The 14,803-nt window shown below is 43.1% G+C and overlaps 1 protein-coding gene across 1 annotated transcript in view; it reads left to right on the forward strand.

The window, feature by feature from the left end:
- Positions 1 to 2,047: 2,047 nt before the first annotated feature.
- The window catches only part of EP300 (E1A binding protein p300), a 79,607-nt gene continuing 66,851 nt past the window's right edge, over positions 2,048 to 14,803 (forward strand). Inside the window, exon 1 of the mRNA XM_047739910.1 lies at positions 2,048 to 2,974. Coding sequence (XP_047595866.1) covers positions 2,881 to 2,974 — 94 coding nt within the window. The 5' untranslated portion in view covers positions 2,048 to 2,880. The remainder of the gene's footprint in view (positions 2,975 to 14,803) is intronic.

Below are 14,803 nucleotides of genomic sequence, written 5' to 3' on the forward strand. Positions count from 1 at the left end.
CGAAGGTCAGAAACTCTTCAAAAAGTTGGGTGAGCAACCTTCCAGAAGAAAACTACCAGTCAAGTTTCCAGGTGTTGTCCACATCTCTTTCCTATGTCCACTTTACTGCAAAGGTGGGTATAAACTATCAGAAATAACTGAATCATTCCTGAAGGCCCATTTTGACCTTAGTCACACATGCTGAATCCATCCAAAAACAACTTTCTTAAAGCACCTTTTCAATTTACCTGCTTTTCTACTTTGATTGCAGTGAATTAGGCCTGAACATCACAGGACAGAACTCCTCTTTGTTGGTAACCCGAGTTGCTCCGTGGATATCTTCTCTGCTAGCTTCTTACTCTCCTCACCATTCACTTTAAAGAGCAAACCACCACCACCACCAAAGTGAATTCAACAATAAGCACACACCAACTAAGGAGCAATGAGATTTGAAATATGTGAAAAAGCTTTTAACTATCTCCATAGATACTGGTTTGGGGGTTTCCTTGGGGAACACTAACAACCTTGCCACCTCCTCAAGTACCAATTTACCCAAGGCCAAACACAGCGGAATCCCATAATGTGTAGGAATGTGAAAGCATGCTGGCGAGGCCCTCCTCTGCAAAACTATGTTTTGCACACACTTTATATTCAAGAATTTTCCTCCCTAGTTACATTTTGCTTTTGTCCACGCTTAGATTATCTTTAGCACATTACGTTTTTGCCCTTTTCCGTATCTACATTATCTTTAAGGCACTACCTAAACGTACCTCTTTTATTGAGCTAGCCTACTGGGGGTGGGTGAAAAGTACCAGCATAAAATGCCCTCAGATCTCAGCTGTATTCAGAAAAATAATTCGTCTCCCTTGGTGAAAGAGGTACCTGGTAGGGGCGAGTGGACACGTGGTGGGCTAGAAACGAATTTAGGTCTGGTCCTACAGCGTCTTCCCACCACTGTGATTTTTGTTTCCTGATTATCAAAATAATATATGCTTATTGTAAAACAAAGTGTAAAATTTGGAGAAAAGGGAAACAACTCATAATCAGTGTGAATTTTTGGATGTGAACCGTTCCCTCTGAGAGAGAGATGGAGGAGAGAGGACGCACTGGGTCTCTGACTAGAAACACTGGCCGACGACGGGGTACCCCCTGCCTGGTTGAATCCACTGGGGTTCGGAAGACTGGCCTCCCAAGGACCCGGGACGCAGGGCCATCCCCACGGCGCTCCTATTCGGCCACCTGCGCGGTGACCTGGCGCCTTCCCCCGTGCAGCTCCCGGGCTCCGTCACTCCCCGTTCCCACCGGTCCCCTACGCAGAGACCCAACCCAGGCACCTTCCCCCGCAAGTATCCACCGACTGAAAATAGATCCCGAGTCGGCCCCCGAGCCCCCCCTCTTGCCGCCAAGTCCTCCCCTTTAAAGGGAGCCACCGGGTGACGCCGGGGGAGTTTGCGGAAGCGCCAACCGTGTTGGGGCCTTGGGCGGATCCCGTGATTGGAACTGGCCCCGCCCCCGGGTCCTCTTCCCCCATTGTGTGAGCGGCTCGGGCCCAGGCCCCGCCCCCTCGCCACCTCCCTCCGGAGGCCCAACCCCTCCCCTTTTTTTCACCCCCCCTTGGCTCATTTCCGGCCGCCGCTGCTACCGCTAGCCTGTAAGGAGGATTCGGCAGAGGGAAGAAACAACAGCCGCCATCTTGTTTGTGTGCTAGGCTGGGGGGGAGAGAGGGCGAGAGGGAGCGGGCGAGAGTGGGCAAGCGGGACGCTGGGCTGAGTGCGAACTGCGGGAGCCAGAGTGCGGAGGCGAGCCGGGCGGAAGAGAGGCGGCAGGGGCCGAGACAGTGGCAGGGGGCCCGGGGCGCACGGGCTGAGGCGACCCCAGCCCCCTCCCGTCCGCACACACCCCCACCGCGGCCCGGCAGCCGGGCCGGCGTCGACGCCTAGGGGGGACCATTACATAACCCCGCGCCCCGCGGCGCCTTCGCCCGCCGCCGAGGGCGGCCCCGAGCGGAGCCCCGGGGGGCGGGCGCTCCCGGCACCTGGCCGCCGGGGGTGGGAGCCGTAGCGGCGGCCGTATTTATTTCTGTGCCGCGGGAGAGGAGGGCGAAGGAGGAGAGCGCGGCGCGAGGAGAGGCCGCCTGCGCCGCCCGCCGGAGCGGGGCCTCCTCGGTGGGCTCGGCGTCGGCGCGGGCGGGCGGCGCTGCTCGGCCCGGCCCCCTCGGCCCTCTAGACCGGCGAACTCCGCGCCCGGCGTCCTCGCCGCGCCTCCGCCGCCCGCCGCGCGATGTGAGGCGGCGGCGCCAGCCTGGCTCTCGGCTCGGGCGAGCTCTCTGCGGCCATTAGGGGCCGGTGCGGCGGCGGCGCGGAGCGCGGCGGCAGGAGGAGGGCTCGGAGGGTGGGGGCGCAGGTCCGGGAGGGGGCACCGGGAGGAGGTGAGTGTCTCTCGTCGCCTCCTCCTCTCCCCCCTTTTCGCCCCCGCCTCCTTGTGGCGATGAGAAGGAGGAGGACAGCGCCGAGGAGGAAGAGGCTGATGGCGGCGGCGGAGCTCCGAGAGACCTCGGCTGGGCAGGGGCCGGCCGTGGCGGGCCGGGGACTGCGCCTCTAGAGCCGCGAGTTCTCGGGAATTCGCCGCAGCGGACGCGCTCGGCGGATTTGTGCTCCTGTGCCCTCCTCCGGGCCTGGGCCCAGGCCCGGCCCCTCGCACTTGCCCCTACCTTTATCGAGTCGGCATCCCTCTCCAGCCACCGCGACCCAGCGAAGAGAAAAAGGAACTTCCCCCACCCCTTTCGGGGGCCGGCGGAGCCCCCCGAGCCCACTCCAGGGAACGGGGCTGGGAGCCCTGGCCGAAGAAGAGATTTCCCGAGGATTCTCGTTTTCCTCTCCTGTATCTCCGAAAGAATTAAAAATGGCCGAGAATGTGGTGGAACCGGGGCCGCCTTCAGCCAAGCGGCCTAAACTCTCATCTCCGGCCCTCTCGGCGTCGGCCAGCGATGGCACAGGTTAGTCCCGGGAGCCCTGGCCTTCCACATCCCCCTTAATCTTTTTTGCTCCGTGCACCCTTCTTCTTCCATTTTTTCTTCCTTTTTCTTTCTTCTTAGTTCTCTGCTTCTTCATTAATTTCAAAGGTGTTTGAATGAGCTGGTCGAAAACGTCCAGTAGCCCAACCATTTTCTTTGCTTCCTAATACATTCGTTGCAACACTATGTCATATAGATGTGTGTTCTGGAATTAGAGCTCTTGAGTGGTGCTATAGAAATAGCCTTTATTGTTGCTCCCATGCAGTTTAATTTTTGAAATGCCAGTGCATTTGTGTGTGAGGGCTTTTTTAATGCAATTTTGCTTTGAATTTGTTGTTGTTGAGAAATGAGGAATTGCGAATCCTTTCTCCTCTATTGCACTTATTCTGTTTTCTCTACTTTCCACTCTTCCTTTTCAAGGTTTTCTCTTTTTTGAACAGGATTTTCCGTTGAGGATGAGAGTATTAAAAAATCTCGATTTTATTTGTGTGTATGTGTGACCCAAGATTTCAGGTTTGACGTTAGGTTTAACGTCAAACCTGAAATTTGGTTCGAATTATTTTACCTCCCATTCCTAGCCCCCCCCCCCCCCTTTTATTTGCCTTAAGAATCAATATGGAGCGCAGTTCATTTTACATCTTCCATTTCTTTGGTGTGAGACCAAAATGTCTGAAACTCTGGGGTTTTAGGTTGGGGGAGAGCAGAGGCATTTTCTTTGCAGTTTGTACTCACTTTCGGGGGGGGGGGGCAGTGGAGATAACCAATTGTGTGAAGTTATGTACTTGGAAATCAAAATTAGGAGTTGTAAGGGTCCCAGTCATGAACTGCAAATGTAAACTGATCGTCCAAAAGTTTAAAATGTGCATTAGGTTCTGTATTTGTGTGGTTTTGCTTTTTTGTGTTTTAAACATACTTGGAGATCCATATTTCAGCTTTAAAAAGCTCAGCCATTCTTAACTTCACTCAGTTGTGGACCAACCCTTTTGTCAAGGGAAATTCAGGGAGACTTCCCTCCATCATTCCCTCCTTATAATTAGTTTGGTGCTGTCCTGATGGCCACCGACCTTCTCTTTTGCTCTCGTAGTTGTTTGAGGTGCCAGGATAATGAAGAGGGAAGAATGGCTGGCCATCTGACAGTCCGCAAGATGTTCCCCCTTACTACGGAGCATCTCTTTAACTCAACGTCATCCCTCCATCTGCCAGTGAGAGTGCATAATGGAGTTAAATGTACCCTATGAGTTTGTAGAGAACTTCTAAAGTAGGTTTCTAAGTAGGCTTCGTTTCTCAGGGTGAAAATGTAAGGATGTATGGCAAATGCTTTGGATTCTTTGCTTTTATAAGAAAAATGTGTCATGAGTTTAAGATAACCTGCAGATTGAAGATTTTTGCAGTTTTCTACTTCAGACTTGTAAAATTGGCCATGCAAGAACTTTGATCTGTTCTTACTCCTTGAACTTTCTGTATTCTTCACAGATTTTTTTTTTCTCTTACTTGCCTTTTTTCCTCAGGACTGTTACACATAACGAGTATCCTATTTCTTTGCACTTACTAAAATGTTCCGAAGGATTTTCAGATCACCTTTAGACACATTTCTGTCTGTATGTTTTTGTTACTTCTTTAATTTTTGTGTACTGTAGTAATGAATTTTACATTTGAGTTCAGTAGTCACTTGGGAAGTTGTAGAGAAAACTTCTTTAATGTGTCACTTTGATGACCCCTGATTTGAGCAGCTTAGTCTTGGAGTAATGCAAGGCCTGAAAGGAAAGCTGCGCTCTCTTGTTCAGGTACCCCTGTTCAGGTGCACTACTGCTTTCCTATTTAATCTGTGCACTTAGCAACTTTAGCTAACTCATTTTAGTAGTGTCTCACCTGTCTAGTACACAAAAACTGCTTCGCTACTTGAAATATCTTTGGATAATTAAGAGAGTCCTAAATGTATCAAGTGGGTTTTTAGAGTAAAAAATTCGACCTTGAGATGAACTCAATTTTAGTACTAAGGGTTTATCTTAGTATTAGTTACCTTTCTTTAAATTTTGTGATGAGAGATGATCCCCCTGCCCCAATTAAGATTGTACTCTAGGAATTTTTTTGGTGTCAATTTTTAATCCTAATCAGTCTGGGTTTTGGCCGGGGAGCGGGGGATGGAGGGAGAGAGTGAGGGAGTTATAAAGAAAATACTGTCCCATTGTGAACTTAATTGAAGTTGGTGATTCCCCCCCCCCAGCCAACAGTGTGTAGTATAAGTTGGCAGGGAACTTTAAACAGACACACCTCACTTTAAAACTTGAAGTTTTCAAAACATTTCTACTTTTTGACTTTTGAGTTATTACCTGGACATTTTATAAATGTGAAAGTAAGTTTTTTGGTGATTAAGAATTTTATCTAGAACTGGGTCATAATGATCCCAATGTGCTAGCCATCAGAAACTTTTTATTTTATTTTTTTAATGATTAGGTCTTGTTATTTTAGTAGTGTAAGCATACCTACCACGAGTGTTGGCATGTGCCAGTTTTACAGGAAGGAAAACTGGAACCCAGTTGGGTTGACATACTAATGTGTTAACAAATTAACGTTTAAATTCCAACTTCTGGATTTTTACGGTTAGCCACTGATGGCAGAATAAAAATGACTTCTTAGGGCGCCTGGGTGGCTCAGTGGGTTGGGCCGCTGCCTTCGGCTCGGGTCATGGTCTCAGGGTCCTGGGATCGAGTCCCACGTCAGGCTCTCTGCTCAGCGAGAAGCCTGCTTCCCTCTCTCTCTCTCTCTCTGCCTTCCTCTCCGTCTACTTGTGATCTCTCTCTGTCAAATAAATAAATAAAAAATCTTTAAAAAAAAAAAAATGACTTCTTAATGAGAAGTCAAAGATTCTTCTAAAACATTCCGGATTGATTCAAATAACTTTTAAGTTAAAGTTTATGTGTTGGAATGGGAAGACACATTTTTTTTAGCTTTTGCATCTTTATGTTCCTGTTTCAGTATTTGTACTTGATTCATTGAAAATTTTATTTAACTTGGTATGGTTAGATGAGAACTATTTGATAAATCAAATGACTGCGTGTTCTCCACCCAGAAAAAGATGGTGAAAGCCTTTTGTAAAAATATTTCGGTAAAATTACTGACCAGGAAAGTTAACAGGTAAGTCTTGAAAATATTTCTTGAACCTATTTCTAGTAATAATCTGAGTGATGGGCTTGATGAGGATGATACAGTTGCTTTCATTGTTCACTGGGTATGTTCCGTCATCGCTTTGTAAACACTTAATGCTATATGCACTGAACGAGCAGACTCTGGAAAGATGGCTGATATTGTGAAGATCTGGCACATTAAATAAGGATCTTTCTGGTCTTCGTACCCGTTTTGTAGTCCTAATGTTTTCTCGTGTCAGAATCGGCTTGGATTTTATGCCTGTTTCTCATTTCGAAGGAACAGATATGGCAGATAGTATATGTAATATTTAATATATATATTTCATTTCGACCACTAGATTAATACACGTAGGGAAGTGGCAAGGATTTTTTTTTTTTAATGTCATTTATATTTTCTCAAAACACTACTGTGGATTAATGGTTTATTATCCTAACCAGAATATTTTAGGTGGAAGCCATTTCTTTTCAACTCTTAAACCTATGATACTGCGTTTTAATTTTATTTTTAAGGCGTGCATGTTTATATTAGAGTTCTCTTGGGGTTTTTCAGTTATGGCTCCTTGGTCCAATGAGGTATTGCTGACTTTAGTGTTATGTTGCAAAACATTTTATTAAGTGCCTTGAACTCTGGCAGTTGCCTATTCTCAAGGCTTTGTAAGTTCATTTATAGGGCTTCAGGAAGGCTATATGTGATTGATAGTGAGATAAAGTGACTTTTGTTAAATTGTAAACAGCATATGTGTTACATACAGTATGGGTGCCCTTTTCTAGCAGAAATTCTTGTCTGTCACAGATGTAAGAAATGTATTGGCATGTCCAGTGAATGTATAATGGAGAGAAAGGAAACAGTTTCTGCTTTTGGTTGCCTTTTTGCATTATTTTCTGTTTTACTTTGCTTTTCTACCTTCTCCTTAGTCTATTCTATAAAAAGCGAGAAAAATTGAAACAAGAAGTTGAAAATAAGTGCCTGGTGGTGTTTGTAGGGACATTAAGTGGTAAATAGGAAAGGGAAAAAAAAGAGTAGGAAGAACGTTGCACAGACAAGTGGGAGTGTAAAATACCTCTTCCTGGTATATTTACAAAAACAGCTCAGGAGCTGTTCTGCCAATTCATAACAGCCAACAATTAATAGAAAAGTGAGATATGCTTGTTTCGTGTGTATTTTGTGATTTTAGAGTTTCCTCTTTGAGAATTTCTGAAGTGTGGCAAATTTTTTAGTGTGGCAAACATATTAGAGAAATTAATGGGCAGGTTAAAACTTAAATTATACCAAGTGTACACATTTTAAAACATTGAATTTTGCAGATGATTTTTTCACGTGATGGGTGTTAGTTTTCTTGTGAAATTTTGGTAGGAAATTTTTTATTGCTTAGTTCTCATAGGTTTAAGGGAATGAATTTTAAGGTGTTTAGCTTCTTCTGAACAGTTAAGTTATCCTTTGTTTTTAGATATAGATCTTATTTTATAAATGCTTCAAAAAGCATTTAGGAGTAATTTAGTTGGAGAGAGAATCAAAAACTAAAACTCCTGAAAAAAAGTGAATGTTTAAGAAAAGGGGTTTTTGGAGAGACTAGATTTCTGATCCCAGATGTGACTTTTATTATAAACTGTGAACCTTGGGCCAATTACTTAACTTCTTTTTCTTAGCTTCCTCACCTTAGTACCCACCTTACAGGATTATGATGAAGAATAAAAGAAAATTCTCTTTGTCAAATGTTTAGGATGGAGTCCTTGCTGCAGTGTAGTATGCGCTCATTGTGTTGATGGTTTTTAACCTTACTGTCTAAATATATAGCAACAACAAAGCAGTGGTAAAGATTTTTTAGTGGATTTATAGATAGATTGGATAAAGAGAAAGCCAAGTTCATGAAGTTCAGGGAGTAGTAGTATTTTTTTTTTAAAGATTTTATTTATTTATTTGTCACAGAGAGAGATCACAAGTAGGCAGAGAGGCTGGCAGAGAGTGGTGGGGGGGAGGTAGGCTCCCTGCTGAGCAGAGAGCTCGATGTGGGGCTTGATCCCAGGACCTGAGATCATGACCTGAGCCGAAGGCAGAGGCTTAACCCATTGAGCCACCCAGGTGCCCCCAGAGAGTAGTAGTCTCAGAAATAAAGCTTACTATACAGTTAGCCAATCTGCTCAAAGATGAACTTTCTGAAGAGTGTAAGAATACAGTAGCTGAGACTAAAAGTAGAAGTACTCTATGTCCTGTCATACGGGGTGTTTTGTATATGTAAGTAATTAAAACGGAAATTAAGTATTAAAAGCATAGTGAGAAATCAGAAAGATTGTTCTTACTAGAACTGCTCAAGTTAGAATGGCTTTTTGCTAAAGAACCGTGTGATTAAACATTACTTTTTCTATTTTCTGTTTGCTTATCCCTGGGTCTTAAAAGAGTTTCTTAAAAAGGAAGAGGGAGAAGAAAAGGACAGTGCAGTGCTTTTCAAAATTTTTTGACCACACCCAATAAGAACTACATTTTACATGGGAGAACTAGAGCCCCTACCTCAGCAAGTGGACAAACTACTTCTCTTACTACCTGTAACATACTCTGATGTTTCCTATTATTTTTTTTTAGTTCTGGTTGTGACTCACCATATTGATTTCATGACCCGCTATTGGCTTGTGACCCACAATTTGAAAAATATTGGCTTAGAAGAGTTGACAACTTGGCATTCATCTGTATTGGACCAACATTTTCTGTATACTAGGCATTTCTCCTCAGTGCAGGGAATACTCGGTTATTCCTTTCCCTACGTAGCTCATAGATAAGGGGATGAGAGTGATATTTCAGACTGACCACCATTATGTTTCTGACGTACAGTGTACAGTGAGAGAAACAGGAGGGCCTATAAGCTGTAACTAGTGTTCCTCTGGTGGCTGTCTTTGAAGAATTGGTGTCTGATCTTGAGATCTGAAGGATAGAATATAGGATTAGTAAGAGTGCGCCCAGGCTGGGAACAAGAGTATGGCCTGTTCAGGAAACCTATTAATTTCCATCTGACTGTGGTGGAGGGGTGGAATAGCAAGAGATAGAACCATATAGGTGAGCATAGAGCCAGTTATGCTTGGCTTCTAATTCTTCTTGGAGTTTAGATTTTTCCATTTTAGCTCTTTTAAAAAAGATTTTTTTTTTTTTTTTTTTGGGCCAGAAAACACTTGCATTAACACGCGCACAATGGGGGAGAGGCAGGCTCCCCACTGAGCAGGGAGCCCAGTGCGGAGCTTGGTCCCAGAACCCCGGGAATCATGACCTGAGCCAAAGGCAGATGCTTAACCTACTGAGCCGCCCATTTTAGCTCTTTTTTCTTTTTTTAAGATTTTATTTATTTATTCATGAGAGAGAAGCAGAGGCAGAGGGAGAAGCAAGCTCTCCAAGTAGCAGGGAGCCCATGTGCGATTCGATCCCAGGACCCCAGGATCATGATCTGAGCCTAAGGCAAATGCTTAACCATCTGAGCCACCCAGGTGGCCTATTTTAGTTCTCTTAAATGGTTGGGACATAATTACACCTTGATGATTGACTAAAGTGAGGAATGCTTTGGAAAGGAACAGGGAAAAATTTGAAATAGGGAGACCAGAGAGATGGCTGTTTTAGGATTCCAGCTGTGATGAGGGTGGCCTGAATTAGTAGATGGAAAGCTGTGAAAAGATTTGAGGAAAGTGGGTGACCACTTAGTGATTAATTACACGTTAGGATGTTGTGATAGAGGAATCAAGGGTAATTCCCAAGTTTCAAGTTTGGGCAGCTGGATTGGTGAGGTTGCCATTTTCTAAGATAGCAAATATAGGAAGTGAAGTATTTGTGTATGAATGGTGGTGAGGAGGGGTTGTGATGAGTTAAATTTTAAACATTTTGAAATTATGTGATTCCCCTGAGTTGAGTTGTCACTGTTTTCATTTGGTGTGTCTTTCTCTCATTTCAACCAATAAACATTAATTACCAAACGTCAATTGCTAGACACTTGGAATTGTAAAAATGAATCAAGGTTGTACTTTTTGCTCTTAAAGCATTTAGGATCTGATGGGGTTGGTATATGTGTCCGCACAATTTTCCTTTGAGTTGTAGTCTGATAAGTGTTTTTAAAAAGTCAGGATAAAGGTAGATGATAGGGATTGTTTCTGACAGTGTGAGTTTGGAGAACTGAGGGAAAACTTCAGAAAGTGTATTTGAACAGAAGTAGGAGAACTTGAAGATAACTTAAAGAAGTAGAGAAAGTTGGAAGAGTATTTGTGTTTCAGGTGGAACAAATACAAGCGGTTCTAATGTGACTGGAACGCAGACTATGGTGTTATGTTTTCATGTGAGACAGGTGGAAAAGGATTTTGGTGTCCTATTATGAAAAGATAGAAATACAGTAAGGAGTTTGACATTTCTTAGATAAAGCTTTTTTTTTTTTTTTTCTCTCTCTCTCTCAGGATAAAGCTTTTATGAGCAAGAGAATGACATGCTCAGGGAAAGGGGGAAGACTAATTCTGGTGACACATACAGGTTCAGTAGCAAGAAGAGCACCTAATGGCAGGAAGACTAGGGGTATGCCATTTATCTTTTGAAGTGCACTTCCATTGCTTTGGAAGTTTTTGGTAGAGTGTAATTATTGATGTGGGTTGTTTATTTTTTTAAGGTCCAGTTTTGTTTACCAGTAGCCCTAAATGTGGAGAATACAGGAGAGAACTCAGAAACCATTCATTCTCTCCTTTTTCTTTACAGATATGCAATCTTTAGGAATTTTTTTGGTTTTTTTTGGAGAGATTGTATGATAGCTCTATCACGTAGGATCCCCTATGGGCATTTCATTCCCACAGGACAAACCCCAGTCAAGCAGATGAATCTTAGACTCCCTTCCAAGATGTTACCAGTATTCAAAATCAAGAAATGATCAGTGGTGGTTAAATTAACATGCAGTTTAGGTTTAATATGAGCATGTCATTGAGTTGATTTTTAAAGTGGGATTTTTGGGCGCCAGGGTGGCTCAGTGGGTTAAGCTGCCTTCGGCTCGGGTCATGATCTCGGGATCCTGGGATTGAACCCCGCATCGGGCTCTCTGCTCAGCAGGGAGCCTGCTTCCTCCTCCCTCTCTGTCTGCCTCTTTGCCTGCTTGTGATCTCTCTCTGTCAGATAAATAAATTTTTAAAAAGTGGGATTTTTGATAAATAACAGTGTCCTCACCTTTTAGTTAATTTCATGCCAAGAAGTGTCACCATATTAACAAATTGATGAAGAGCAAGGCATGTAGTCAGTATAAAACTTCTAAAAGTGGGCGGGAGGTCACACATTTGATCACTTGTAACACTTCATCTTTGTTTAAATTTTGAGGCCTAACTTAAATGTGTTGGGGTTAAGAGTCAACTCCAAAGTCAGTCACTTGCGAGAGTATAGGTACACTTTTTGATGTCATGGTTGCAGGACAATGTTAAGAATGCATATTTTGAAATTTGCTTGCACTTCTGCCCTTTGACTCCTTTGGATTTCAAAATTCAACACTTGCTGACATGCATAGCTGTGTGATCCTCTATAACCTAATACTGATCATCGTCTTCAATCCAGATTCGTAGATAACTCACAGATTGTTTCCAGTTGTCTTGAAAAGTATTAAAAGTCATATCTGTTTTTCCAGCATGGATATTTCATTTAATTTTCTTAGTTTTTGAAAAGTAGCTTTGAAGTGTTTGTGCATCTTTCTTTTCTTAATAGGTGGGTTGTTTGTGATTAGATTAGTTCTACAGCTACAGAGTATCTAAATACAATTTTTAAATCGTTGAATGAAGGTTAGGAAAGCTGCTTCATTCTAATTAATCCATGAAGTCTGCAAATTTGCCTCCTTTTAAAGGCTGCAATGTTTTAAAATGTCCTGCTTTTTTTTTTTAAGATTTTATTTATTTATTTGACAGACACAGATCACAAGTAGGCAGAAACCCAGGGGTGGGGGGAGGAAGCAGGCTCTCCGCTGAGCAGGGAGCCCAATGTGGGGCTCGATTTGGTGCCCCAAATGTCCTGCTTCTTAAGCACCCAGACAGCTGAGTTAATGTAGAAAGTGTCCTAAACCAGTTAAGAATGAGGTATCTTGGGACGCCTGGGTGGCTCAGTTGGTTAAGCCGCTGCCTTCAGCTCAGGTCATGATCCCAGGGTCCTGGGGTGGAGTCCCGCATCGGGCTTCTTGCTCAGTGGGGAGCCTGCTTCTCTCTCTGCCTCTGCCTCTGCCTGCAGCTCTGCCTGCTTGTGTTCTCCTGCTCGCTCGCGTGCGCGCTCTCTCTCTCTCTGATAAATAAATAAATAAAAACTTAAAAAAAAAAAAAGAATGAGATATCTTTGTTATATTGCCAATCTCTAGCCAAACTGTTAACAGACTTTTTTTTTTTTTTAAGATTTTATTTATTTATTTGACAGACAGATCACAAGTAGGCAGAGAGGCAGGCAGAGAGAAAGGAAGGGAAGCAGGCTCCCCGCTGAGCAGAGAGCCCGATGTGGGGCTCGATCCCAGGACCCTGGCTGGGATCATGACCTGAGCCGAAGGCAGCGGCTTTAACCCACTGAGCCACCCAGGCGCCCCAGTTAACAGACTTTTTGAAGTTATATAGATTTGACTTTCATTACCATCCTTATTTTTTAAAATCCCACATCCCTCGCTTGGAATAGGGGCTCTGAGCATCTGATCTCTACCCACCTCATCGCTCACTCTGTTCTCCCTACCTTGAATTCTTTTTTTTTTTTTTTTAAGATTTTATTTATTTATCAGAGAGAGAGGGAGAGAGAGAGGCAGAGGCAGAGGGAGAAGCAGGCTCCCTGCCAAGCAAGGAGCCCGATGTGGGACTCGATCCCAGGATGCTGGGATCATGACCTGAGCCGAAGGCAGCTGCTTAACCAACTGAGCCACCCAGGCGTCCCTCCCTACCTTGAATTCTTAACAGTTGCTGAACTGGAGCTTTAGGTGGTACACATCCCATTTTCTTTCTCTCCATCCTTCACCTGTCCCGCTCCTACTTATCCTCTGGCCTCACTGCTGGGTTAGAGGAAAGAAAGGTTTTGAGATCTGGAATGTTCTTTTTTTTTTTTAAAGCATTTTAATGCCACAGAGAAAACTAAATGAAAGGAGAATCAGGGGCGTCTGGGTAGTTCAGTTGGTTAAGTGTCTGCCTTCCTCTCGGTTCATATTCCCAGGGTGACTGCTTCTCCCTCTTCCACTTCCTCTGCTGCTGCCCCTGCTTGTGTTTTTTCTCTCTTGCTCTGTCAAATAAACTCTTAAAAATAAGAGAGAGAGAGACTCAATGGATAAATTCTGTCTTCTGTTAAGTGCATACTTGAGAATTGACTAGTTTTGGAATAGTATGGATATAAGTATGGATATTTTGCTTATGTGCACAGTTCAAGAGCAGAACTGAGTTTTTATTTGACTTCAGTTTACCTGAAGCACAAAAATAAGCCCGTTACAAACAAATAATGTTTGGGCCTTGTAAATGGGAAAAAATGTATAACTGGGAAGAGGTGCCATTCCGTAGAATTAGATTTTGAGCCAAAATTATTTCAAGTGTCACATCCTAATTAGAAATTTTTTTTAAAAGCCTATTATTTATGCTCACAGCACAGTGTGCAGTGTGGGATTGTATTGTTAAGAATTCTAATTTTGAAGGTTATGCTTCATTTATGTATTTCATGGTAGGTAGTATTTATCTAGTTTCTCATATATTTTGGAATCATCATTTTTGGAAAGGCTAAGTGATGTCAGTATTCATTTTACAAGAGATTACATGGGTAAATCGTATAGCAATATAGAAAACACCAGGGGTGACCTGCAAAATCAGTATGTAATAATGAAAGGATGTTTTGACTCAATGCTGGTTTCTCACATAATTCAATCCAATTTTGTTTTTGTTTAGGTTGTCACATTTCTAATATCTGGTCCATTGGATACACCTCATGTATTCTAAACTTTGCAAATCACATTTAAATCTGTCCTGTTAGTCACATTTGTATCACTGTATTTGGATTGAATGTACATGCAGGTGAAGAAACATTTTACTCAAAGTTATTTTGTACTTGAGCATCATTAAAGGTATTTGGGAACTTTTCAACCAACTATTTGGTAGAAACTGTCCGCTAATGATATTGATTGGTTGATAATTTTTTAAGAGTAAGCGGGAAATATCTTATTGGACATAGTGTGAGTTTATTCAACAGTTGTCTGTGATACTGTTTTGTGATAGTCTAAAAGGTAATAGAATAAATTTCTAACCATATTTAGATTTATAAATTTCTAACCATAGAGAAAGGAGGCAATTAAGCAATATTTAGGAGCTTACTTTATTTTTATTTTTTTTTTTTAAAGATTTTATTTATTTATTTGACAGAGAGAGATCACAAGTAGATGGAGAGGCAGGCAGAGAGAGAGAGAGGGAAGCAGGATCTCTGCCGAGCAGAGAGCCCGATGTGGGACTCGATCCCAGGACCCTGAGATCATGACCTGAGCCGAAGGCAGCGGCCCAACCCACTGAGCCACCCAGGCGCCCAAGGAGCTTACTTTAATATCTAGAAAAGATACTTGCTGTCTTTTCCTTTCTTACCTCCTACCCCTCAATCCACTGCAGTCTGGCATTTGCTGATTACAACTCCAATGAACTACTCTTACCTGGATTAGTAAATATTTCCTAGTATCTACATTTAGTAAAT

The sequence above is a fragment of the Lutra lutra genome, chromosome 8, assembly GCF_902655055.1.
Source record: "Lutra lutra chromosome 8, mLutLut1.2, whole genome shotgun sequence".
Classification (NCBI taxonomy): domain Eukaryota; kingdom Metazoa; phylum Chordata; class Mammalia; order Carnivora; family Mustelidae; genus Lutra; species Lutra lutra.